Source organism: Melospiza georgiana, chromosome 2, assembly GCF_028018845.1.
Source record: "Melospiza georgiana isolate bMelGeo1 chromosome 2, bMelGeo1.pri, whole genome shotgun sequence".
Taxonomy (NCBI): domain Eukaryota; kingdom Metazoa; phylum Chordata; class Aves; order Passeriformes; family Passerellidae; genus Melospiza; species Melospiza georgiana.
The window spans coordinates 4,056,845-4,084,264 of record NC_080431.1 but is presented as its reverse complement, the minus strand read 5'-3'; the positions used below and the strand labels follow the sequence as shown (position 1 = coordinate 4,084,264).

The 27,420-nt window shown below is 40.3% G+C and overlaps 1 protein-coding gene across 1 annotated transcript in view; it reads right to left on the bottom strand.

Annotated features, from left to right (window-relative positions):
- Positions 1-27,420, bottom strand: part of CRYBG3 (crystallin beta-gamma domain containing 3) — an 80,861-nt gene that overhangs the window by 19,968 nt on the left and 33,473 nt on the right. Inside the window, exons 5-14 of the mRNA XM_058043573.1 lie at positions 18,570-23,049; positions 17,542-17,589; positions 17,083-17,198; positions 15,974-16,121; positions 9,611-9,750; positions 8,211-8,325; positions 7,141-7,176; positions 6,294-6,427; positions 4,437-4,563; positions 469-611 (exon numbers count right to left, since the gene is read on the bottom strand). Of these exons, the coding sequence (XP_057899556.1) occupies positions 469-611; positions 4,437-4,563; positions 6,294-6,427; positions 7,141-7,176; positions 8,211-8,325; positions 9,611-9,750; positions 15,974-16,121; positions 17,083-17,198; positions 17,542-17,589; positions 18,570-23,049 (5,487 nt within the window). The remainder of the gene's footprint in view (positions 1-468; positions 612-4,436; positions 4,564-6,293; positions 6,428-7,140; positions 7,177-8,210; positions 8,326-9,610; positions 9,751-15,973; positions 16,122-17,082; positions 17,199-17,541; positions 17,590-18,569; positions 23,050-27,420) is intronic.

The following is a 27,420-nucleotide window of genomic DNA, read 5'->3' as shown; positions in this document are numbered from 1 at the left end:
ATTTTAAAAACTACTACTAAATGTCTGAAACCGACATGATTTCACAGTGCTCTTTTCTCTTAATGTCTTTTATGTTTTAGTTTTTATAGTTCTATAAAAATTATTTTAATTTTCAGTCCCAGCAGTCTGACTTTCTTACAAATATAGCACATTTCATCCTTTCTGGACAGGCTCTACCTGTCCCAAAAATTATACCAGGTCTTGATATATCTAAAATACCTTTTCATGGAAAAATGTGACTCTGGGGGATCATCACAAACTTCTTCTATGAACAAGAACACTTAGACCCAAATCAAGGTGCAAGCACGAGAGCCACAGAAAACGAAAATTACTATTTCCCTTCCACTCCCCAAGGAAATGGAAAGAAACACTTTTCTCCTCCAAATATTTACCATGTGGAATATATAAGAGATGCACCCAAAGGTGCACAGAAATGTTTAACAGTTCCATGTATCTGAGCAGACTTACACTCCACTTTTCACAAGAATCGACCTCGTCTCGGGGCCAAATCCAGCCTGCTCCAAATCAGGGATTTCTTCATTGATGATGTCAAATGCTTTCCCATCTTCATCATCAGACTGGAAAAGTGCCACTGAAGACTCTATGAAATCCTAAGGGGCAGCATAGGAGTTAGAGGACAGTCACAGCTCAATGACTCTTGACAAGATAAAACATTTTGGGACAGAATTATAGCCAGAAAGGCAGCATTTTACAGAGCTTGAAGGGACCTGGCTCCCTGGTGTGGATCTTTATGGGATATTTTGGCATTGAAGTTCGGGAATAACTGGAAGCCTGGCAATCTGGTATGGCCTTCAGGGGTCTGCACTGAAGAGGGGAAGAGCCTGCTGGCCCTGAGCACCATCCTTTCCTCTTTGAGGATGGCTCAGAGTGCAAAGATGCCAGTGTGGGAAGGAGAAGGGTTAAGAAGAAAAGAGTTTAGCACTGATCTTCCAAAAGCCTCACAAATAACTACTCCAAGCATGACTGTGACTATATTTTTCACTAAACTTCTCCTTCCTCATCCTTTCCAGCAACATGGCAATAATTATGGAGAGGAAAAGCCTGGGCAGCATCACCTCTCCAGCACAAGGGGTTTGTACTTTTTGGATACATCCACTAAAGCTATAAATAAATCCTGCTTAACACTGTCACATTCTCTCTTACATAGCTGTGTGACACTGCTTTGTGCTTTCAGCCAGCTTCGTTTCTTGGCCACATTACTTGCACAGCCTCAGATAATTTGAATTTGGGTTTCAAATCTTCAGCTTTTTAACCACTTAGCAATTTTAAGCTCCCAGTTCAGTCGCTGCTTGGGAAAACAGAAAACAACAATGCATTCATTTTACTCCTTTAACTTTGAACAGAAAGCAGGAACTCAATTTCAGTGTTTCTCAATCATTCGGCAGTGTTATAAATTGAAACTGAGTCCTGCAAATAAGAAACAATTGCTGTCAAGCAAATAATGTGGTTGTCAGAGACTCATGAACATATGAGGACTCCACCATGGGTATTATTACATTAAACACTGAGAAAACAAAGATTTAGAAAAGATTTATCAAAAAACACCTAGAAATTAAGGCCAAAGCAAGCATGCAGCCAGATTAATTTGGCCAGGTGAACCTGATCAAACAGGCTCTTTGGAGGACACCATGTCTTTCTACAGGACACAGTCACCATGACTAATGAAAATCAAGTTTAGAATGAACACTTGATGTGGCTCAACTTCTCTGCACTGTTTACAGGACAGTAAAAGGTGATGGAACAAATTCTCGAGTAAAACTAGTTCCCCTACTGTGTTGACCACTTCCTTCCTTCATTTATTTAAACTGTTAAACTGTTGCAACTATTTCAGGTATTCACTAGAAATTAAAGTGCCAGGTCTGGAAGAATCATCATGAACAACTGCAGCTTCAGACTACATTTTAGGAAAAAAAAAAGGAGGAAAGAACAACCAACTAATGCAGTATTAGTGCAAATGGAAACCAGCTACTCTTAAAAGTCCTAAAGCAAAAGAGTACCCTAAAAGTCATGTAGATCAAATCTACACATAATTTCCTTAACTAAGTTTATAATATTGACATATATCCACAGTTGTAATTAAATTTAAAACATCTTTCAAATTCAGCCATCATTCTTTTCTGCCTGAACTTCCACTACAACTTCACTTACAACAAGTAATAGGAAAAATACTTTTTAAGAAAAGACTTTCAGACCAAGGCAGATCATTTTAAACTTGAAAACATTAGAGGGAAAGCTCTGAAAGCAACATACAAAATTTTCTCTTTCACTGAGCCATGAGGAATACCAGGGGCAAACCCCAGCTTGAAATGCCTTTGCCACTGCAGAACAGAAGAAATGCCTCTGTCCCCCAAGGCAGCTGACAGCCCAGACTGCTGCCTGTCCCCAGGAATGGGCTCTGCATTTGTCTCAGGTGTGTTCAGCACAGATGCTGACGGGCAGCTGGATAAAACCATCCCGTGAGATCTTTTTGTCTCTGCTTCCCAAACACCCCCTGACCCCCCATCAGCCCTTGTGAGTGTTCACTGCAGGGTTATTCAAGCCAGCCAAAAGCTGAGAGCCCACACTGAGCACATCCTCACCATGCCTGGGGATGTGGATAACAATATCCCTGTGGATTCTGAGCCCATTGCAGCCCTTACCTTCCCCTGATAGAATTCCTGAGCTCAGGGAGCAGAGCCAGGACATTGGCTGTGCAGTGAGAGGCCTCCAGCACACAGAGTTTGGATTTATGCCCGGGCCCCCTTGAAACTGAACGTTTGGTACGAAAATATTTTTAAAATCCTGACCTTAAGTATGGTATACAAAGTCACCAAGGGAGCATATGGCCAGCCTGGGCACTGCCCTGTGTGCTGCACATTGCCCAGAGGGAGGCAATCTGCTGGTCAAGCCAAACAACACAGTGCCAGGGCCATTACTCATTCCATTGGCAAGCAGCTGGTCCCCTTCAGTTATGCAACAAATTGAGGGGAAATATTCCTTTTCACTTCTATTATCAATAGGTAAATATTTGTACATATTGACAGGCCAAGTGGAATGATATATGTTGATATATGACTGTGAATGATACATATTTTTAAAATGTTTAGGACTTGAGCCTTCTGACTGTTTTAGGTGCAAGTTAAATTAAATACATGACATGGAAGGTCATTCTTGCTAACCACATGCATGATTTTAACTTGTATTTATGTCCTTTGCCAAGAGAAAAATCTAAAAAGATCAACTTAAGTTGCTCAGGTACCCTATATACAGCTGGAAAAGAGAGGAAAACTAAGGATTATTCAGTAATTGAACAGGATTCTGCAGATGCAAAATCCTATTGAGGTTTCTCAGTCTGAAGGAACTTCTTACCTATTTTTTTCTCAGAAACCTAAAAATAAATTATTTCGAGAAGGATATTTTTCCTGAATTCAATTCATTCTCCTATCTTTATTTTGATAGATTCTGATTATAAATACAGCTTTTGCTAGGTGCCTCTCATGAAAAACAAACCTGCAAATTGTGAATTTAAGTATGGCCTTCTGGGGCTCACATTAACTTTTTATCTTAAAAAAAAAAAAAAAAAAAAGACTGTTGAGACAGTGAGTTTGCTTTAAATCCCCATATTAAATTTCCACAAAATTCCTGGCTCAGGAATATCACAGCTCCTCAGATGAAGAGATGAATAATCTGACTTTACAAAACTGGGTAATATCAGAGTGAACAATCTTAGTCTCAGAAGAACTTATTCTTTGCAGCTGTATTTAATGTTCACAGAGTTGCCATTATAATAAAAATACCTTCAAACACTTATACAAATAAACAAAAAATCCAACTCAAAACAAAGGAAATTATAAAGAAGTTCTAACCCCATGTTTCCCCACTGCTAAAAAGTCTAACTTTGCCTCCAACAGTAAACTCTTACAAATAGTTTTTACTATTATTTCATCCTTGCCTCCACTAAGCGCATTTTAGTAGCAGGGATTTTTTTACCATGATTATTTTTGCTGCCAAAATTTTCTGGCAGAAAAATCACAGACAGAGGGTAATGCTGTTTTAAGGCTTGCAACAGCTGCTGCATTGAAAAGCTATTTTTGTTTTAATCAAGAACTACTCTGTACACTCAGGCACATTATGCTTTTAAGAAAATTCCATTTGAGAGATTCAAATAGCTTGAGGTGCAGGAGTGAGGTGCTTGGAAAATCTGGCAGGGCAGACAAGGAATTCTGCATGATACAATTTTTGTATGAGCTTCACAAAGACTCTTTAGAACCTGCTTCCTCCTTAGTGCAGTCTAGCTTTCAGCCAGTAGGAAGAGAATGAGGATGAACACAAAAGATGGAATGCCCAACCCAAGACAGCTGGATCACTACAAAGAAGAACCTGGCTCTTTATGGACAGAGCTGTGATAATTGTGAGAAATGCATGTGAGTACTTACAGCCTGAAGGAAGCGGAAGGAGAGCAGGGCACTGTCACTTCCCCCCCAGGAGCATCTGTCCTCATACTCCCCCTCCTCCAGCAAGAACTGATGGCCTTTGTAACGTTCCTTGTCATAGGCAACCCATCTGTGGCAGCCCCACAACAAAAGAAAAGCCAAGTCAGTAAAGGCAAAACAACTGCACACATGATTTTCTCTAACAAAAAAAAAAGGGAGAAGAGAACCCCCCAAAACCACTAAAATGAGTATCACGAACCCAGCCAATTAACAAAGCAATGCTTGTTTGGAGTCACAACAGGCACCCATGAAGTGTTCTTTGTGGATCAAAATCCTGCCATGTGATTCTTTATCCAACAATAGCCGATTTATGTAATGCCTCCTCTCAGCCAGCCACATTCCCAACAGCAATATTTGGTACCACAGAGCCCAGGATGCAGCTAAATGCCCAAACTTTCAGTGATAAATACAGAAGCAGTGGATCTCTTCAGTGTGATAATAAATTATGAGACCCTACACCTTTGCTGGAGATGGTGACAAAATTAACAGATTTCAGCAGAACAAGATTTTGCCTGCTTATATTTTTTTTGCTTTAATCTAAAACTGTATACATATAAACAGACAAGCAAATTGAAGATATAAACCATATTGTATATGAAATATGTTTTAGCAGTAAACAAATAGAAATTTTCAAAATATTTTGAATAAATAGATAAGGATCTGTTAAAAGAAGGTGTTTCCATATCAACTTCAAATCTCTAATGGACATCAACTAAAAAATTTGCTTCCCCCACCTTTTTTCTTGTCAGCATTTCTTTCATAAAGCTCCCTTGTAAATATTAGAATTGCTGTACAAATTCTGTTGGCAGTGAAATTTGGCAGGCAGAGATAGCTTTACTTTTAGTACCATTTGGTTTACATTAATTCAGCTGTTTATGTTACCACAGCACTAAAAATAAAAGCTGCCACAACAGACAGAACAATGATTTTTAATAATCTGAGGCTTCCCAGATAGTGAACACACAATGCACTTCTGAATAGATTATCTGAGTGTTAACAATTAAGTTTGTTTTGAATTTAGTGCTCATAAAATTCTGACAGCAGCCTGAAAGGATGTATGTTATTCCGTCCTTATGCTGAAGTGGAAAATCCCTTACGAAACAAAAGCAAGATTTTCTGAAAACTGTTTTATTACAGACATCTTTGGGAAAAGCAACCATCCTGCCTGCTCTCAGGCAGTCCTGTCCTGTTGGGAGAGGGTGAAGGAACAACATGAGGGGTTGGTGGGTGGTGCTGAGTCTACCTCAGAGCATCCATCTGTGACACAGGTGTGACACAGTCCTGTGTGTGTGTGTGTGTGTGTGTGTGTGTGTGACACAGGAGGGGCAGGACAACACAGAATCCATCCAGTGCCTCAATTAATGGAAATAACAGCACATTCCCAATGCCAGATAACATGCAACAGCTGGCAGAGGAAAACCATTAAGACAATAAAACAGCTTGTAGGTTTCAGAGGTATTAAAATGTCAAACTGAAGACTGATCACATCTACCCAAGGTCACTTCAGCAAATTAAGTAGAGACTATCAGAAATATAAATCAATACAAATTAAAGCTCTGTGTGAACAAAGCAGCCTAATTTATTGGCATCCAAATGGCAAACACTGACTTCACACCTTTCACTCATTTAGCTTTGGAGGCTGGTAACTAAAGAGCTGATAATAAAAGAAATATACACTCCCCTCTTTTCAAAAAATTCCACCTGTGAAGACTACAATCATCCCTTAGTTAGCACTTTTAAGCATTTAGTTTATGCTTCCCTACTTTAAAATAAATAAATATAAAAGTGAAATATACTCACACTCCACCAATTACACGTAGTGATCCAATTTCCTGAAACTCCTCCTCACTACCAAACAGTGCTGGGACAGAAGTGATGTTTTCTGAAAACTCTTTGGACCATCCTCCAAAGTGGGTTTTCTCATATATTATTATCTAGAAAACATGATGTTGAGCTTAATCTTTCAAAAGCAGACAAGAAGCTTCTCCCTGTACTTTGCTGAAGTTATTTTTCATGACTGCAGTTAACAGCCCCTTCAAGTTCCTTATCTGCTGAATCACACAGATCAGCTATTAACAATATTTGTATCTGTTGCAGCATTTATTAGAGAAACACCCAAGTCATGCATGCATTTGTATAATTAAAAGTTACCTAAAGCATTAGCTTTTCTGTAGAAAAAGGAGGAGAAAAAAAAAAAAGCAGCAATAGTTTTGGATCAGCTTTCAGCTCCTCATCACAGAAGGATCATGGTCTCACTCACAACTCTTGTACTGGAATAGGGGCTAGCATGGAAGGGAACTATTCCTGTTCTCTTCCTCCCTTCCCTCTCCTTTTCTTTTTAAAGTCAGTATGTTAAATGGGAAAATCACCCCCAATCCCTTTATCATTACAGTGACTAATGTGTCAAGTCAGAAAAACTCATTTTATAGCAAATTCACACTTTGCTAGTAAGTGAAAAACAAACTACTGGTACTTTTACACCTCATCAAACACTAAGTGAACTTGACAGCATTAAGGAATTTTTCTTCATCAGCAAGCACTGAATAGTTATCAAAGATCACACACTAAACAAAAGGAAAGTAGCTTGTATGAAGATTTCATATTGCCAATGTGCTTATATTTCATTCTGAGTGCCCTCTGTGCTTACCTTGACATTCATTGGCATTTGCACCTTTAGTCCACCCTAAAAACAGACAAGAGGAAAATTAGTTATTTATATTAAATCTCAAGTTCCATTCTGACATGTGTTTCACAGTACTATCAGAGCATGAAGTCTTTGCAATTATATTCACCACTTTCAATGCTAACCATAGATTTCAAAAGGCCAGGCACACTATAAACCTGACCTACAAACAAATCAGTGCACTGACAAACCTCTTAGACTGCCAGCAATTTCAAAGTATCCCTTCACGGCCTAGAATTCTAAAGCAAATGTTTTTAAAGTAATTGATACTGACCAATTTTTGAAATTAACTTTTAAAGCTTTGTTGTATGCATTACAAATTTCTATAGCACAATGGTGCAACACTAGAAAAAAAAGAGAAAACAGCAGGAGAGAGAGAAAATAGAGTCTGACATATTTATGTTTATGGTCAAAGAGCAAATACAACAAATGCATCTTCTGTGGAAATGTGAGTGAATGATGCTCTGTGGGGGAATAAGAGACTGACCTCACTTGAGTGACTAAAGAGAAACCATTAGGTCTTATTCCTTTATGGCTTTTAAACTGTCTCTCTGTAGGCTTGCTATGTACACAGTAAAATTTGTGTTATAACCCTTCCCATCTCCCTCACATGCAGATCCAAGTGCTGTCTGTCAACACAAAAACCAGCTGCACCTCTTCAGATTTGTGTGCAGAGAAATACTACTGGGTAATAAAGTTTTTATCTGGTCTTCCATCCCCAGTAGACCCTAACTGAAAATAAAATAAAATAAAAAACTTCAGAAGGGCTTTCTTGTTAATTAATTGGCGTTGGGTGCAATAAAATGAAGAGCCTTTCTGTATTATCAGGCCTCCTCCCAACAACAGGAGTTCCCAGGAAGATGCTGGGGGTGCAGAAGCCTGACAGTCACGGTGACCAAAGCAAGCACACCACGGAGGATTAACCCAGAATGAACATCAGAGCCCAAGCTGTATTTAGGTCAAAACATCTGGGAAGCAACAATAAAAAAAAGGAGGGCACACAGGGGATTATCAGGGAATTGTGAAGTCCTCACCATTCTTAAGGGACGCAGAGATTTTACATCTGCTGAAGGAATTTCAGGTGGGGAATCACATTCTTCCAAAATCGTCATCTCTCCCTTGTAATTCAAGTCTGAATAAGCAAGCCATCTACAACAGTAAGGACAAATGACTCAATCAGTTCATCAATTACATTCCAAATACAAAGATCTCATTAAAATTATTTTCCTTTTGTACTCATAAGAGCTAGATAATGTTTGAGATGGCACATCAAAACAAAACTGTATTTAAATATGCTGGCAACACCACTGCTAGGAAGATCTCAAATACTTTTTCTTAGTCCAAGCTAAATATAACTGAAAGAGAAGAAAATTACCAATTTGTTCACTCAAAAAAGCCAGCTTGCTACTCTATGAGTATACAAAAACAGTCAGTACTGAGGATGAGATGCTTCCATTGAATTTTACCTAAGATTACCACCTTATGAATTAAAAGGCTTCTTATTATCAGTCCCATATCATTTTTTTCAGTGGAAGTTATTAAAGTATGATTATTTACAAGAATCTTTTGGAAAGCTATTGTAATTTTGACATGAGGATTCGAATTGCTGGGAGTCCTTCAGACTGCTCTAAATCAGATAAAAAAAAGTTGAATGTAGAAGCTGGACACAGGTTTAGGAGACCACACAAGGAATGGAGCAAGAGGCATAAAGCCACACAGAAAATGACTTTCTTAAAACACCCAAGTTTTGTCAAAACTAAGACAAGACTCTGTTTTTAAGTCCTTCACAACCCCAGGCTTCACAGACTTACTGTGAGACAGTGGGAAGGAAGGCTTGGCTCACGTGGAAAGGCAAGACTTGTAATAGAAGAGCTGCTGTCATCCTGCAATTACTTATGGGAAGAGCCACACAACTCCCAGACTTCAGGAACTGTGATGTTTTGGCCCAGGGAACAACAGCCCATTCTGCTCAATACAGGAAGTTCTGGGCTGCCCAGGGGCCTGTGTCATACTGCATCACCTCCCTCCAGAATGTCAGGACCTGGCTGTAGCTTGAGAAATGCTTGGGTGATGTAACACTCATATTCTGGTGCTCAGCCACAGTATTATGGTTGTAACAGGGTGGGTGACTCAGGAGAAGTATCTATTCTCCAATGAAATAAAAGCTAATTATAGCTGAGTTGCTTCCTTTATTTATAAAGCTACTCAAATATGGAATGACTGAAGAGGTCTGCCAGCAACTAGGAAAAAATGCCTTCAAACTAGGAGCCCACAGAACACAATGCTGACACATAGGGCTGGGAATATTAAATGTATGTTTACTAATTTCTGGCAAAACCCCCCAAATATTGTTCATCTTACTGACTGATTTTCATCCCCTGATATTACTCTTCTACCTGCTGGCAAAATGCTGCTAAAAAGGTTCAGTACTTACACTCCTGATCTGACTCTTATACAAGGGTTTTTCTCAACATCCAGCTCTTCTAAATTGGCAGCTGCGCCCTGTATGCAGATGGGAAGTCCCTCTGTACTACCAGCTGCCAGGCAGAACTCCACCTCTGGAATGCCACAGTCCTGTGGAAACAAACCAAAGGGTAATGTTTATCCACACTTGCAGACTCTGCCCCCAAACATTCCCTTTTTTGCCCCATCTTCTCACCCTTCTCCAGCCTTCATATGATGGAAGGGTTTTATTCTTTTTAAAATGGAGGCTGGAATTTTTAGAAAAGCCAAGGGAGGTAAATTTCCAGCTCCCACTAATTTTCAAAGAAGAAATTTATTGCTGTCAGGCTACTTGCATAAAGGCCAGTTTAAATATTCTCCAACCAAAGGACTGAACAACTTTATAAGACTGACTTCTTTTCTAAAAGGCAAGACTTCTATCACACACATGATGCTTCCATTACCTAAAACTTTCCAGAAATATCCATTACATTCCCACCTCTGCCCCTCCACAACAATTAAGTTCTGTAATGCAGAATGCAACTACAGTATCAAGCCATATGAGTCCAATGTTTTTGTTGTGCTAAATAAATCTGCAGCATTTTAGATGAAGAAGGAAAAAAAGATCGGTATTAAAAAACATCTATTCTGTTGAGTAGGCACTTTAGCAATTTTCCTGTTACCACACAGGTAACAGGAAATTTCACTGCTGGAGGTTTACTACTAAGAGATACTACAGGAGAGCAACCTGTTGACCACAGGCTCCACTCTAGAATTTGCAGGGATTTTATTGAGCCACCCTCATTTTGCAGTATTTATATAACAAGCATTGCTAACACTTTGTTCCCCAGCACTCAAGCACACCCTGAACCAACAAGGATCTGCAAATCCCTGTTTCAGCAAGGTGTTCCGGACCAATGGAAGGCAGCTCACGTGTGCAGCTGGAAAACTTCACTTCTCAGCCACAACCTCCCAGAACACTTCCCCTTCTCCTCCTCACCCACAAGCCCATTTGCTTTAAAACAGAGGGCTTGAACAGCATATAAATATTCCCAAAATCCTAACGTGGCTGGGGAAGATGCCCCTTTCATGTGTGCTAGAGAACAGGGATGAGTGGTGGTCTCTGAAGGTGTCCCCAGGGAAGCACCCAATTTCTGGATTTGGGGAGGAGCCAGGAGGGGCACACTGTGACAGAGATCCTGCAAGGACTGTGGTTTCTGAAAGGAAGAACACAAGAGCTTGCAGGGAAACCCAGCAACAGGGCACAAAAGCCCTGGAAGCTACAGCACCTCATCTTGTGACAGCACCTGCAGTGCTCTCCTTTTGCACGTGGGTTTTTAGTGCGGTTTTCATGGGGCCACATCCCACTTCTTGTTCACGGCATTTTTCATTAGTTATTGAAATGTCAGCACTAAGTGTGGCAATTAGAATGGATGCACTTGAGGATATTGTTTCACTTTCCTCTGGAGACCTGAGGTAACACAGTGAGACTGCCTTGGCAACTCTCCCTCCTGCACAGTCACGTTTCCTCTGTATTGTACCTTACAAACAATGCTCACTCTTTGTTTTTAGAGCACAAACTGCAACACCGGAATTTTTGTTTTCAGATTACCAAACCCAGAAAAACCAGGAAAAACGACTTTCTAGTACAATGCTGCTTTATGGGAACATGCTAAGGAACTCCATTCCTCAATTCTAAGCATATTGCTAGACAAGATTTAAAAAAAATAAAATCACCCCATAGTTCTCACACGTGTATGTATCTTACTAAATCAAAGTTGAGAAATACTTGAAGTCTGTGGTTTTTTTTCTAAAAATATCTGATATGTAAGAAGGCTGAAATTCATAAATTCAGTAATAAAGCTTCATTCAAAAAATTGAAGTTGCACCTAGAAGAATTCCCCAAATAATGATGCCAGACTCCTAATGGCTTCAGATAAATTCTGAAACTAAGTATCTACAAGACTAGACAAGTAGCAAAATAAAAGTATCTGCCTGAGGGCTCAGACAGAAGAGGAGATGGAGTATGCTTAATTTTAATTCAGTAGGAGGCTTTTGTTTTTGTTTTTCATTTAAAATTGGAAAGAGGCACTCTGTAAGCTCTTTTCAAGTCTGCTCTCCTGACTCTGAAGCTCATGAGGCAGTCTCCAGCTCAAGAGATGACAAATGTACCAGGGGAGTTAAAGCACAAACACTCATATTCAAGTCTCTCCTATTTATCACCATCTCTCTCCAGTCAGATTTTGAAAGCAATAAAAAACCTCTACTCATAGTGATTGTACTTTTGTGTGTGTTCTACATTAAGTCCACAAATTTCTTTCATAAAGTGCCACACAACAAACTAAGGTTTTCATCAAAACCAATTCAAATATTTATTTTTAAAGGTGGTAACATGGTCGAGCAAGAAGCACATCATATTTTCTAAGCACATTTTTTTAAAGTCACAAATACACATTTTGACTTAAATAAGGAGTTCAATTTACCTGTACTGATGCACAGACCACAGAGAATGGTAACATTTATTATTACTGTGCCATGCCATTAATCTATAGAATTAAAGCATGCAAATTTAGCTTGGTAAATATTGGCCCCCAGCATGTTCATATTTGCCTGAGCATATTTAACAGCCCTCATAACTTTCAGAGGCTCCTTTAACATTCCCAATGAAGCCACCATCTTTAGAAACAAAATGAAAACCATACAAATATGACAGCAGTCAGGTGGAGACCCTTCAGTCTAAAGCCCTGCCATCTGCAAGGCGTCAAGATTTGGAAATAAGATACACACATGCACAACTATTATCATGCAAAACTGCTACCACAGTATTCCAGCCCAGATCTCAAACTGGAAGGTTTCTCCCTAAAGCCACCCCCCATCACAAGCAGTCCAAACTCACACACTCATTGTCCTACAGACACATCAGGCAGAACCAGAACCAAAAGCAGGGCAAACACATTAGGCAGCTGTGCTCATTTCCAGTGCTAACACACAACCAGCAAATGCTCAGGTAGATCACAGCCTCCAGGCATCCCTCTCTGCTGCCTTACTCTGTGGTATCCTCCTGCAGTCAGCCTGGAATGCCTGTGCTCCCCTCGTGGGCTTTAGGGAGCTGGGATGTTCACAAAGCAGTGGAACACTTACAGACACCTCCAGAAGAGCAACATGGCCCTCAGCAGAAAGGGGAAAGCTCCTTCTGAAGAGGATTAACACAACCCTTAAGCCTTTAGCACTGCATATTCCTCTTCAGTGGCATCTCTGACATTTTTCTAGCGTGACCAAGAGGTCCAGCAGAAGTGGCAGACCAACAAAAGCCTTTGACCCCCTCAAGGTGCTCTTGGTTGATTATCCTTCCTCTGGATCTAGGATTACAGCCCTAACAGCTCCAGCAGGGCTAAATAAACTCAGCACTGTTGAGACTTCTCCTTGGATCTGTCAGCTGAGGTGATCAAATCAGCCTGTTTAACTGGGGTAGTTCTGTGTCAACAGCAGGACAAAGAATGACTGAAGTCTGGCTTCTTAAGGGAAATGCCAAAACAAGGATGAGAGAAGAGACTATTGAAAACCAGGCCTAATTAGTTCTGGTATTAGCATGATTGCTTTGTAATGTCTAGACACCATTTTACTTTAAATACACATTTTGTCTTTAGGATGCTATCTGCTTCTGGTGGTGGTTTTTTTTTGTTGTTGTTGTTTTTTTGACCTGTTGGTCCTTCAGGCTTTTTTACCCATTCATAATTCTTGCTCCCAGTGCTCCAGCACTGTACCACTCTTGCTACCACTCACCACCACCAAACCCAGCTACAGAACTTAGCAGGGGTGGCAAATGAAATCATACAAAGGAAACAAATGATTACTGTCCTGTAAAGAACCAGCCAGCAAGTGAGACTATCTGAAGCTGCTGAGTGTCTTCCTATGGCATCTGACAAAGTCCCTGCTTAAATTATTAGCTTCTTTTCACCAGAAAAACCACACAACAAAAGAAACACACCCTTCCTGTAATAGTGTGAACAATCCCATTACAAAGAGCTTTGCTTAAGGAGACTCCACAAGGAATCCAGGTAATCCCTGCCTAACCATCTTGCTGACAGTGATTATAAACTGCTGTTTCAGATCCCTTGCCACCTTGCAAAATAATGGTTCACAAGACTATTCCAGAATGGAGGTGACAGGAACTCCTCTTAGCCCTTGTTTTTGGGAACAAAATATTTAGCACTCTGGGTTTCCAGAAACAGAAAGGAAAAAAACCCAACGTGCAAAAAAGCAAAAATATGTGTTTACAGTAGGCCAGAGAAATGACCTGGCTAAACAGACTGTGCTGCAGGAGCTTCACGAACCTGGGTGTGCAGGCAGACTTTGCTGGCCTTGGCTTGTGTCAAAGAGGAGATCAATCTCCACATCATTTCAGACAGGTCTTCATTTTACTGGTTGCACAATCTGTTTCTTTGGAATCTCCTCCCCACAATTTTCTTGAAATTAAATACACATGGATACACCTAATGCACATCCATGGTTAGCCAGGCCACAAGCTAACCAAAAATTTAACAGAATCTCTGCTTTTTGGGGAGGCTTGAAGCCAAATCAAGAGCACAAAGCTACTGGCAGACTGTTCTTCAGACAATACACTAGTAAAAAAAATATTAAATGTACCTCCCACAGTTTCCTTAGTACAAAACTGTTTCTCCTCTTATTGGCAAGCTGTTTTCTTCTCAAATATTTAGTCCATGTTCAAATCTGTTAACTCACATCAACTGAGCAGCCATTAAACAAAGACCATTGAAAAACTACTTGAAAAATTGGAAGACAAGTCAAACAACCTGGACACAGAGCCAGTATGGCCAAACTACCCTGGAGAAAAGACACTGACAGCCTATGAAAAAGAAAAGACAGTAAAACACACACACACACGAGCTGCCTGAAAAAGAATCTGCTATTTGTCAAATAAAAACAAAGCCTATATTTTCCACAAAAATAAATAAATAGGGTAGCACTTTGGGAAACTACCTTCCAAAAGCCGTTCCACAGCAGCTAAAGAACAACCTAAAAAAGTAGAGATGCCTTCATGAATCAAGGTGTAGAAGACAAAACCTGGCTGGTGAGGGCACTAAACTCACCAACCACACCTGCTAAAGGTTTCATTTACACGAGGAAAGTGTTGATTACTGAACTAGTGTAAAGTAACAAAGCTTTCCATCTGTGTTCTACATAAATGAACCACAGACTGGGAGAACAAAAGTCAAAGCTATTTAGCTGTACTGCAAAGGTTTTTATCAAGCATGATGAAGTTAAACAAGTATCTTTCCTATCCAAGAGTCTTCTTTCATAACCAAGACCCATCCACCTTCCCTTGGCTGTTACTGTGGAATACCTTCATTTGTTTAGTTGTCTTCCATATTACTGATCAACATTCATACTGCATATTGATCAAAGGTTTTTAATACGTTTAGCTCAAATAATGTTAACTTAATTATTCTTGCCTTCAGTCAGCCTCTTTTGAATTAACTAATTTCTAAGTTTTTTAAGAGAATGAAAAAGCATTTCTAATTGTTATGACAATATGCCCCTGTACTGATGACAAAAAAGTTATCAATTTTAAAATGACTTCTATACCAGCAGAAAACAGAGAAACCACTTTACTGAAAATCTTTCACATTGTGATACAAATGATAATCCAGTCACAGCAAAGGCCACTGCCCTGTGAGCAACTGGAATGTTGCACTGAACAATGAGACCACTAAGTCTTCTTAAATCACAAGATCTGGAAAATATATTCCTCATTCAGTGAATAACAATGGATGCATTATATTTAGTTTTAGATATTTGATTCTTATCTCTTCAACAAAAAGCCTTCTAAACTGATGGCTGTAGGCAGAGCTACATGCTGTAGGTGTACACTGGTCTAAGTGCAGATTCTACAGATGGCACAAAAGCTGTAGAGGGAATGGCAGCAGTTTGTGGAGGCTACACTGTACAAACAGGATTGGAAACCCAACTAGTACTGAAGCAGATGCCATACAGACACAGCAGACAGCTTAAGATAAAAACTTCTTCCAAAAAATGAATTGATTCAATTTAATTTCAAATAAGTGGACAGGTAAACATCTAAAAGCAGGGGAGCCTGTGTCACGTGAGGGTGGTGGCAAAGAAAAATAATCCACCTGCTCAGTAACTCAGGAAGAAAGGGAAATTCAGCACAGCAAAAGCCCTGGAATTTATCACCTAGAAAGTGAAAAAACTGAGTCACAGCAAATGTGGATAAAGTCAGGAACATGACACACACACTGTCATTGCTGGTAATACACCAGTGTGACCAACAAATCAATTATGCATGTGAGAATATTGTGGAGAAAGTCTGTACCTTTGTTACGTGTTTGATGGAACCAACTGTGAGGTTTCTTCGATGATGTTTTATGCCTGGGAGATCCCAAAGGTGATCCAGCACAGCTTCTCCTTCTTCTAGTACATGTCTTCGACCTTGGAACTTTGGTTTCTCATAAAAAATCCAACTGCAATAATGATAAAATTAACTGAGTCATTGCTGGTAGAGCATATCTGATGGAAAGCCCAGGAAAAAGCTCTTCTTACCAAAACAAATATCACATCTTTCTTATGCTGTCCCTCAGTATTCACTTTGGTATTGAAAAGTAAAATATACAGTTCTTCTCCAGAATAAAATATAAAATAAAAATGCAGCTAAACTACAATGTGAATGAGCAGCCTTATTTTACCAGGCCCAATATACTAACTGTCACATCAAAATGTGTCCTGTTCAGGCAGACACTATAAAAGGCAGAAAACATACTAATAATGGCATTCACAATTCCTTAGGATGTGAAAGAAATGTATGCACAACCACACAAGGCTGCGTGAAAACTGCATAAATGTGACATACATGGCTGACAGTCAGAAACATTCCCTGTAAGCCCCACCAATGAAATTCCAGTGAAACAACTGACACAGACCTGGCCCCAGCTTCCCAAAGCAAACTGAGGAACACTTGCAAACCTAAAGGTCCTTGTATATATCCTTCTGTAGCCACACTCCTTTCAATGCCACATTGAAACCAGCAGCTGAGAATGTTCATTTGACGGTCATTTTACAACAGCTACTGTATAATGAAACTGAACTGCAAAAATCCACCTTTTTTTTTTTTAATTCACATATTTCTAGTCATGATTATGGCTGCACTGGCTCAGCACTTCAGGCAAGAGCTCTAAACTCACTTGAGGCTCTATTAGAAACGTCCTGTTTGAAGCTAGCTCCCAGGAGAAACAATATTTTTTTTTTTTAGTGCAGCATTTAAAACTTTGTTTTATGCTTTTTCACTGGTTTCAGTCTAATTATAAAGCAAGAAAAAGACACTACTGCAGATGGGACATGTGTCATAAATAAAAGAAATAAAAACACAAGAGGAACACACAGGCAGTCTTTTGGAAAGACTATTTAAATATGACCTGGATTTCTTACCATCCTCTAATTATCCTAAGTACTGTTCCAATGGGAAAGATCCATGATGAGGCATCTAGCACATCTGAATGAACTTCTTGTTTACTTTTGTTGCCACAAGTATCATAAATAATAATCTGAAACAATACACAATGCATGCAAATGAGGGCCCATTTCAACACAGCACAGTTATTTTTTTGCTTGCAATTTGTGCCCACCCAACTGAGAGGCTGCACAGTTTCTTCCTTTATGAAACACTCTATTCAATGAAAACAATTGCTGAGAAAGACAGTAAAATTACTAGTGGCAGGATTTTAAATAATATATTCTCTCACTGCTAGCATGGGGAAGTACATGCTATTAATACATAAAAATACATAAAATTAGACTAACAACTTCAGATGCTTTCTTTTCAAAAATTACAGTATGACAAATTATTCCATGTATCATATTGATTTATGTGGCACAAACTCTGCTTACCTTCCCTGGTCTTGGGTTGTATTTGAGACTTGCTCTGTCAATGATGTTCTGAAATTAAAAGGACATGGCAAACAACTATTAACAGCTACAACAGTGGCACAAAGCACAGGCAGATTATTCTGGGTCCACTATTCCTATACATGTACACAACTGTCTTTAATAGAAAAAAAACCCCAAGATTTCTTTCACTGCCATTCAGAGCTGGTGCAAATTATTCAACAGGGTCAATCAGCAGAAAGCAGCATGTGCTAGAAAGGAAGAGCTGTTATGTAAGTTATAACCTTTACAAATGTATTAACCCCTTCCCAGCAAACAACAGACTGCATTTCTTAACAGAGGAAAGAACAAAAGACACATCTAACACAGGCTGGAGTATTCCCAACATGGTGGAAAGACTTCTTCAGTTACACACTTGGTCTGTGTGGCACTTTCAGATTCTAAACAGGAGAAGAACTCTTTCCATACCCTCATTTGCCATTGCTTTAAGCAGACTAAAAAAAGAAATCCTAATCTATGGAAGCAGCTATGTTACCTACTTGCTAACCGAGCTATAGTTTGTAGAAGACACTGTGATGAAACAATCAAAGAGCACAGTAAGCTGATATTTATACATTTTTTGGACAAGACAACTCTATTAATCTCAGAAGTGAAAGAAGTAAAAGAACAATTTTCATATAAAAGGCAATTCCATCACCTTCAGGTTGAAATGTCCTTAACATGGAGAAGTCTGTCTTGTGCTATTATAGAGACTTTTTATTATGTGTATTTCCCTATTTTACCTTCTGTTCACATATTCTGTTTTACAGTTAAATCACTTTCACCTGTGTGCTGAACCAAGACTGTTATCTTTTAAAATCTATCAGAATATCTTTTTTTTAAAACTATGAGAAAAAAGCCTAATAACTTCTGATAAAAACTTTTTATGAAAAAAAACTTAATTAAAAGGTAGCAAGGAGGATAGGGAGGCAGGAACTTTGAATCTGGGCTAATCACTTTGATTATAAATATCATGTGACATGACATCTTACCGCTGACAGTTCTCCCAGTTTTAGCACGGTGTTGTCTTGAAACCAGTGATTCTTTGGCTGCAGCATATCCTGGAGAAAGCTTCCAAACCTGATCCCCTTTTCAGAAGAGCCTTTTCTGGCAGATTTCAAGTACTGGTAGTACACACTTGTAGGAGGCTGTGTTACAGCAGCATCAGCTTTCTCTGGAACTGGGTTACAAGGTGTCTGACTGGGAGAAGACACATCTGGAAACTGTTCTGTTTGCTCCTGTGAGTCAAGCTGCTCTTTTGAAAGAAGAAATGATGGTTCAAGAAAAGATCTACTTTGGTCATTTGATTGAGGGGTTGCGTTAAAATCCTCTCTGCACTGACTGGAAAGGCAGTTGTCTTCTCTCTCAACATCAAGAATATCTTCCTCATATGAAGGCTCTTCCTCCTCTTCCTCCACCCCTTCCTCATCCTCCTCCTCCTGGCTGAAGCGGGCAGTGAACTGCAAGCGCTCGGACACTGACTGGAGGAGGGAGAGCACGGAAGTGTGCTCAGAGCTGTCTTTGGAGGCTCCCCCAGCACGGCTCTCTGGGGACACGTCCGTGGACAGCACATCCTCCTGGGAGCTGTCATCCTCATAGATGGGGGACAGGGAGAAAGGATAAACCCTGTAGCGCTTGGCCTCCACGCTCAGGAAGGGCTCCGAGCCGCGGCTCTCGGCTGCTGCGCTCACCTTGCTGTCCTGCCCAAACACACACCCTGACTCCTGCCTGTTCCTTGCTCCAGCACCCCTTAGATCATCTGTGTTATCTGAAGGCAAATCAGAAGGAGAAAGAGAACCAGTTTGCATCTCATCAGTTGAGACAGATTTGTTGTCAGTTTGAAGAGCACCTTCGTAAATGATGGTAAAAGAACTGTTTTCCCACTGTTCAATTAGGGGAGAAGAGGCCAAAAGTTCTGTTGGTTCCTTCATGCCATTGCTGCAGTCCAGGCCATTTTCTTCAAGCTGATCCTTTCTCTCCATGTCTTGACCCTTGATTTGTGCCAGCTTCAGAGTCCCATTACTTTGAGCAAAGACTGTGTTGAAGCAGTGTTTCCCTTCACTGGCCTCTCCAGGAACAGATGGTTCAGGTACAATGGACTGTGTATCTAACCCAGCATTAACCTCTGCTCCAGTATTTGCCCCTTCTGCTAGTTCCTCTTCACTCTCCACTGCCTCGGAATTTTGTAAGGTTGCTTCTGCTTGTACAGGTACTTCCTCTGCAGCCTCTTTCCCACAGTGTTTGTGCAGACTGTCCTCTGCATTGCTTTCCAGAGACATCTGAGGGCTGCTCTTATCTTTGGAGTCACTCTGCAGGCTGATACATTCTTCACCACACATAAAAGATGACAAATTAACATTTGCAGCTGGCAGCAGTGTGCACTCTGGCATATTTGTATTATTGCTTGAACCTTTTAACTGCAATGGCAAAAGTGTTCCTTCAGCCACGGCAGCATCTCTATCTATAAAATGTAAAGTTCCATCAGATTTTCTACTTACTGCTGATATTTGGCCACACATTTCTGCTGCAGCCAGATGGTCACACACCCTTGCATTGTGCTTCTCTTTTGCTGGTGTCAGAAGATCTGATTCTGGCCTTGCAAAACTGCCAGAGGGAAGAAATCCATTTGTCTGAGGAGTAATTGCATTACTTGCTACATTTTCATCTTTCTGAGGCCAACTGATGCCATTTTCCATACAATGTGGAAGCAAAGGAGGACCTGAGCAATCTGCCTTTTCACAGTTTATAGCTACAGTCTGAGTTTCAACCATCTCTGTTGGTTCCTGAGCATGGGCAGGAAACCTCACATCCAGACTTAAAGCCTTTGGTATTTCAGCCTCAGGTTTGGGCTGAACATTTCCAGAAAGCCTTTTCCTCTCAGGGCCTTGCTGCTGACTGGAGGCCAGTTTCTGTATGGCTGAATTAATGACCCCATCAACTGTTTCTTTTGCTTTTAGTTCTAGTGCCCTATGAAGGTCAATTTTACCAGGAATGGAAGAGAGCATCTTTTTATCTTGATTATTTGTACCCACTCTTTCATTTCCTGTAAATGAACACGAGCCTCCTCCACCGGGCTCATTAAAATCTTTTAATGACTGCACAGCTGACTGGATTTCTCCTGCTGCCAGCTGTACACTCTCAGCCTTCTGATAATTTGTAATATCCATATTTATTAAACCATCCTTGCTGCCACAAAGCTGGCAGGCACCAAAGCCTTCTTTTGCTATTATTTCTTCTGTAGCCAAGTGTAAAACCAAGTCCACAATTTCTTCAGCTTTCTTCAGCAAAACAGCAGCATCTGGGAAAGAAGAACATTCTTGTCCTTTCCCAGAACAGAGACCATTTGCCTGGGCAGGTGCAGCAGCTTTTTGGCCAGAAGGGGCTTCCAAAGGAGCAGAAGCACCAAGAATCACCTGTCCCACAGCATCCCTGCAGACAGTCTCAGAATGGGCTGACTCAGATGCAGTTTCCAAAGGTATCAAGGGACAGATGGGTGATGGCACTGCCTCTGCCAGGACACTGCTGTCAGCCTGTTGTGTGCAGAAGGCCTCATCTGCCCCATCACTTGCTCTGTGACTGGAAGAATTACTGTTCCCCTGAGCAGTGCTGGATATCTGCAAGGCAGAAACAGGAAGGTTGGAGGCTTCTCTGGATACCAGAGGAGGAGAAGTGGGCCTGGAGATGCCCACAACAACCTCTGCACCTACTCCATCAGCACAGCTATCAAGCACAGGAGGAATAATCTCAGGTTCCAGAGAATTTGCTGGGCACAAAGTTCTCAGGTCTCCTGAGCAAGGTGGCCTCTCTGTCATCCTGTTCACAGGGACTATTCTCCCAGACTCTGCAGCTCGAAAAACAGAGCTGTCCTTTTCAGAAGCAGCAATCTGGCCATTTTCAGAGCTAGTGGCAGAAGGCAGCATTTTTCCTTGTTTATCAGATGAAGAATCAATTACTGTGGGTGATAGCCTAAGTTTATTGCTGTTTTCCTTCTTGGAAGAAAAATTAATGCACCTGCTTTCAGAAGCAGGTGGAGATTCAGAAATTAGGTCTACATCATCATTTTCACAGGTGAAAGCAGAATGGTTGGTCAAAGGCTTTCCTTCAGATCTCAAGGCAGAATGAGGAGTGATCATAGAGGTAGACTCGTGGGTTGGAAGCACTGTCAGCTCATCAAAATGTGTTTGCACACTTTGACACCCATGTGCACAAGGTGACACACTGGCAATGTTTTCCACTGCAACCTCAGACAAAGCCTTCATTGTTTCCTCACTCTCCTTTCCTGGACAAGGAAAACCAGTCTGCTGCGTGGCAGTATCTTTGGAATTCTCCACATGGATCAGCCCGTGACCATTTTGCATGAGCACTGCTTTCCCTGACCCACTCAGTTCTTCACTACAAGTCCCCCTGCCCATGGCTGTATCTTCATCATGTCCAATAAATGACACTGAGGCAGTTAGGTTGCCTGTGGCCAAGCACTTTGCTCCTTTGGATTCCATGCTGAGTGAAGTGGGTACTTGTTCATTACAAGGGAAAAGAACAGTAGCAGGAGAGTTCTGTGGATTTTCCTCTCTGTCCACAGCTGTGACAATTTTCTGTGCATCACCATTTCCTGGATCACCATCCTTATTGTCACTCCTGGTGTGCTGATCTGCTTTCTGCTGAAATGTAGTGGTACTGAAATGAAGCCTCTGGACATCCAATGTTTGCTCTGAGTGATTATTCACTTGATGATTGCAGCAAAATTCTCCCTTCTCCTCCTGCAGTTCTTCATTAACTGTCTTTCTTTTTGACTTGGGTGAATGCAAACAATTATCCTGTATTTCTTTTGGGGACTTTTTATTACCTGCTTTACTACAATAATTTTCTTTATCAAAGTTAGAAGTAGCATTTTTGTCTGTCTGAAATAGAGTTTCTGCTTCTCCTGGCAGTCCATCTTCTTTTCCAAACAAGTCATTTGCAGAACTGACTTGAAGGGAATGAGTACTCTGGGAAGTGGAATTGCTTAGGATCCCACTGTTCCTACCACTAAATGGCAATAATGAATCTAGTGAAAATGTCCTTTTAACTTTTGTTGCAGCTAACGCAGGTGCATTTCTTAAGTGTAACTCATGACATGATTCAGTGGATGAAGCTGTGGCCTTTGCAGTTCTTTCATGTTTACTTCTGCCCAAGCAATGCTGAGCTTTACCAAACTGTTTGCTTCCCACTCTAACTGCAGGAGAATTTAACATTGCATCATCTTGGTGATCGTTACCCTCATCTCTTCCATTTTCTTCTATTAGGCATCCTGATTTCACAGACAGAGATGTCTGGACCTCTCCATTTCCTTTGACTGTTGAAGCATTGCTGTTCTCAGGACTTGTTTCTCCTTTTCCAGTTCCTGACTGGTTCCTGAGGAGCTGCCTGATCCTTGCAGAACCCCGATATGTTGCGTACGTGACCGCGGGCGCCTCTGGCTTCCGTCGTGTCTGCCTGGAACAAGGATCATCAATATCAGCAAGGACAGACCATGAACTGCTGGCACAATAATAAACTTTAGCCCCAGCTGTAGATGATGCAAAATACTGCTTTACTCCACAGGTTAGCACAAAGTGTAAATTGCACTCAACACTATTTTCCTCCTGCTTCTGCTAAGCAGAGGTTTGTGTGACAAATGATATGGACACCACCTTGTACAAAAAAAGCCAACTTATAGATAAAGTAAAAAAGTGGATGCTGGCTTAACCAACTTCTATCATTTATTTTGTACCAGGCAAGGGAATTCTGACAAGTGTCACTGCAAGGCAACATTTGCAGAGACATAATCAATAATCATGTTTTGAAGATGTTAGATCCTTCTAAAGCAGGCCTGCACATTAAAACTGAAGAAAATTTACTATACTAACATTCATTAAAATATGAATTGAAATTTAAACTTTTACCCAAGCTCCCAACACACTGTCAAAAAACAGGAGGAGGAGACACAAAACGTGGGGAAAAAAAGGAAGTATATAACAGGGGATGCTTTTTTGAACCACAGGGTAGTAAGGAAAGAGATTGAATGGGGAATGAATAAGAATGAAGACCCTTGGAATGCTGGAGGGAACACCAAAATGGGAAAACTAGAAATGTTACAAGGAATTGATAGATCTAGCTATTCATTAGTCTTAAATTAAGCAGAAAAAACAGTGAATGCAAAAACTAAGAAATTAAAGAAAGACCACAGAGGAACTGTGATCCTGCTCCTTCACTGCCCTTTCTCACAACACTAAAAATAAGTTCAGAGCCTGTCACTTCCAATTTTCTGAAGAAGCAGTTTTTCTCCTTTCTTAAAACTATGAGACACCACAAATACTCACCTTTCTTTCAAATGCTTTTCTCTTTCCCCCCTATTTTTCCGCCTGTTAAAGAATTCTTACAAAAATCAGTCACTGTCAGCTTTTCCATTCTTCACCTCAAGACAAAGTAGATGCTCAGACAAGACTTGAACTCCCTTCTGCCTCAAGCTCCACTAAAACTAAGAAGAAACCCTTTCAAAGTCTGCCCTATATCTGCTAACACAGGGAATGCTGGAATCAGCCATTCAGCTGTCTGCAAAATTGTCCTACTCATTTCAGGAGATTCTCTTGGGCAAAAAAAAACAACAACAAAAAGAGGTGTTGGCTAAGATTTTGATTTCTAATATAAAAGCATTGCAATATACAAAGATAGCTTAAAAGGTTCTAAAAGATCTTTGCAACTTCCCTCATTTGTTCAATGTGTTTAGAAGTTGTTACAGCTCTAGAGTTGAGAACAAATAATTTAAGTGAGAAATAAAAAATGAATTTAATAAGGAAACTAAAACATCTGAGTATCACTGAATAACTAACTTCAAATCTCATCTCTATGGATTCTGAGCATATATTCTCTCAAAAGATATATAAGAATATAAAAATGGAATGGATTCGCCAATCTAAAAATAGACTCTATTTTCTGGCAAAATTTTAGAGGCCAAGATTCTTACTTCACTATAAATTTTTTTTCTAAGAGAGAACTTAATGCTATTTAAAATCACAAGTAAAGAATACAAACAGAGTACAAGTGAACTAAATGTGGAATTATTCAAATTCACAAACATTAAAAGAGAGATATAAACAGTCATTTATATGCCTGCTTTACATTGTCAAGTACCTTTAGGCTAACGCCAAAATATATTAATATGGCAATTCAGACTTTGTGAGAACTTGATTTGAATTGGGATTAAATTCACTGTAACTTCTGATGGAGCAAAAGCTCAATATAGGGTTTGTTGGTCAGGTATATTAAGTCACAGAGGAAACAGGAAAGTCCAGTATAAAAAGCACATCTCCCAACTTGCCAAGTTAGACACCTACATTTGGTCTTCTGTAGCACCAGTTTGGTTTATAGAGATACCAGCAGTGGTAGCTGCTAAACATCACACACTCCATTTGTAAAAATGGCTGAGTTGAGGATTCACAACCCTCCAAAACATAAACATTTCTGAGCCAAAAAACCCCAAAATACAGTGGAGAAAAAGGGTAGTAAAAAAAAATCATTATTGTTTCCCACAGAAAATTTTATTCTAATATTTTCTAAAACTTCAGAGATCATAAAAATGTGAGGGGAAGGACTGAGTTGAGTTCTGCAGTGCAGTATATTTACTCAGCATCAGAGTCATACTAAAAATAAGTCTTAAGAATGTAAGACCTGATCATGCTCTTATTTAGAATTAACCTTACTGAGTAACCTTTCCTGCTTTAAATAATCACTATTAAGCTTTTACAAACTCCAGCAGCTCCTCTATACTTTGGCCAACCTCAAAAATAAAAGTTTGCCAACAAGTGCCCTGAATCCAGATGAAATTTCCTTTAAGAAAACAAGCAGAACACATATTGGTACAATTTCTCCAAAAGAAAAAAATAATTATGGATTCTTGTACAGACCAACTGTAATGACTCATGTTTGAAGTGAGTGTATTGCAAGATGCCAAACACTCATTTCCACCAAAACCAAGGCATGACTATGAATCAATAGCTTGCCAAGAACTAGCTTTTACTGAATGTCTTTTACTTCATGGTTGGTATTTTTGTATCATAAGCAGTGGGGAGAATTCAGATTTATGTACAAACGTGGTGAGAACCAGTATTCCAGAAGAAACCCAGAACCAGTATTCCAAAAGAAACATACCTTCCCATTGTCTCCTGTACCCAACTTTGCCTTTGAATTTTTCATGTGAACTCAGAAATTCAGAAACCCAAAGCTTCCAGATATGGGATGAATAGATAAATTTTTCAGAAGGGATGCCAAGGAGAAGCCAGCATGATTGGGTTCTATATCCACACTGGAGCTACATATCCCCCCAACCCAAAATTTATTGCAGAACGCCAGACAAAAAAAGTACTCAGAAGCTTTTTTTGCCTATGTGGCAACCTTTATAATTTCTCCCAATTCTTTTTGCTCTCCGTTGTCTTCTGAGGGAATTTTATGCTCCAATTGACCAATTTGAAGTCGGAAGACTCCAAGCCTTTTGCCCCTTGGAGAATTGTGCACAAACCCAAATGTGAGGAGCGCTGGCGCCGGCCCCTCTGCAGCTGCAGAGCCCCAGCCTGTGCCAGGGTCTCCCAACACACAGCTCTGCTCTCCTGCAGGCTTCACAGCACTTTTGTCAGTGAGCTTTATTTCAACCAGACCCAATCTATCCTCCACAGGCAAGGCAACTTCAGGGTCCCTGACCTTTGATAAAGAATTTGCTCCTCAGCATGTTATAAAAAATTTTACCAGCAGACCTTTTAGTCCTAATGCAATTCCTTGCAGAGCACACAGAAGCATATTCACTCTGAATGCTCCCATGCTAAAAGACATTTAAAAAATGAAAACTCATGTTCCTATGCAAGACCAGCAACTCAGCTGTAAGTCTTACGAAACAAATTTAGAAGCAGACTCTGCCACTAAAGAAAATCTTCCGAAAGTGTCACTGGAGACTTGTTTCATTTCTGATCACCAAAAGAATGTCAGTTCAGAATTTATCTTAAAAACTCCTTCCAAAAATTTTTTTTTGCTCATGTGAGGATGTAGATGAAAGCCTGATTATACAAAGAACCCAGTGTGAATTTGTCACATATTTCAAATAGTAGGAGATTTCTTCTTTCCTGTCCTCACAGGAAGCTATTCAATTCCCTACAAAGCCTTAAATCAGTTTCACAAAAGACTTTGACAGCAACAAGAGAGGATGTCAACATGAGTTACGTTAGATTTGTCAAAAGTAGGTGCTTGTAGATATTTCTTCTATTGTGAAAAAGATATAAAAAGTTAAAGGGGGACTAACTCAAGGAGGAGAGGGGAACATGTTCTGACATCTTATATGACAGACATCTTGTGTAACTTGCCCAAGTGGCAGTGGTTATAAAACAGTGGTGTTGATTTGGAAGGCCAGAAGCAGGAAGAAACCTGCTACCTTAAATGCCTCATTCCAGTGCACCCATAAAGAACACACTGTTTGCATTTTTTCAAGCGTTTGCCATGGAGATGGCAATCCCTCCAAACCTGTTTGTACCACACAATAACACAGAAAGCAGAGAGCCCTATACATTTTCCAAAACGTGGAGGCTGACGGAGCATCTCAGGCCCCAGAAGAACAGCTCATCTGCACAGCAGGGCACTGCTGCCCAGTCTGCCTCTCCCAAAACATGCCACGGTGAATTTTCCCCTCTTACCTCACTCTTCCAGATGTTTACTCTCCTGTGCAGCAGTCTGCTGCTTTAACAAGCATATCCATCCCTGATTCCCCCAATCTCTTCTCATAGATCTCACAGAGGGAGCTACCAGAGGGATCTGCAGGCTACAGGCTGAAAATCACTCATCTAG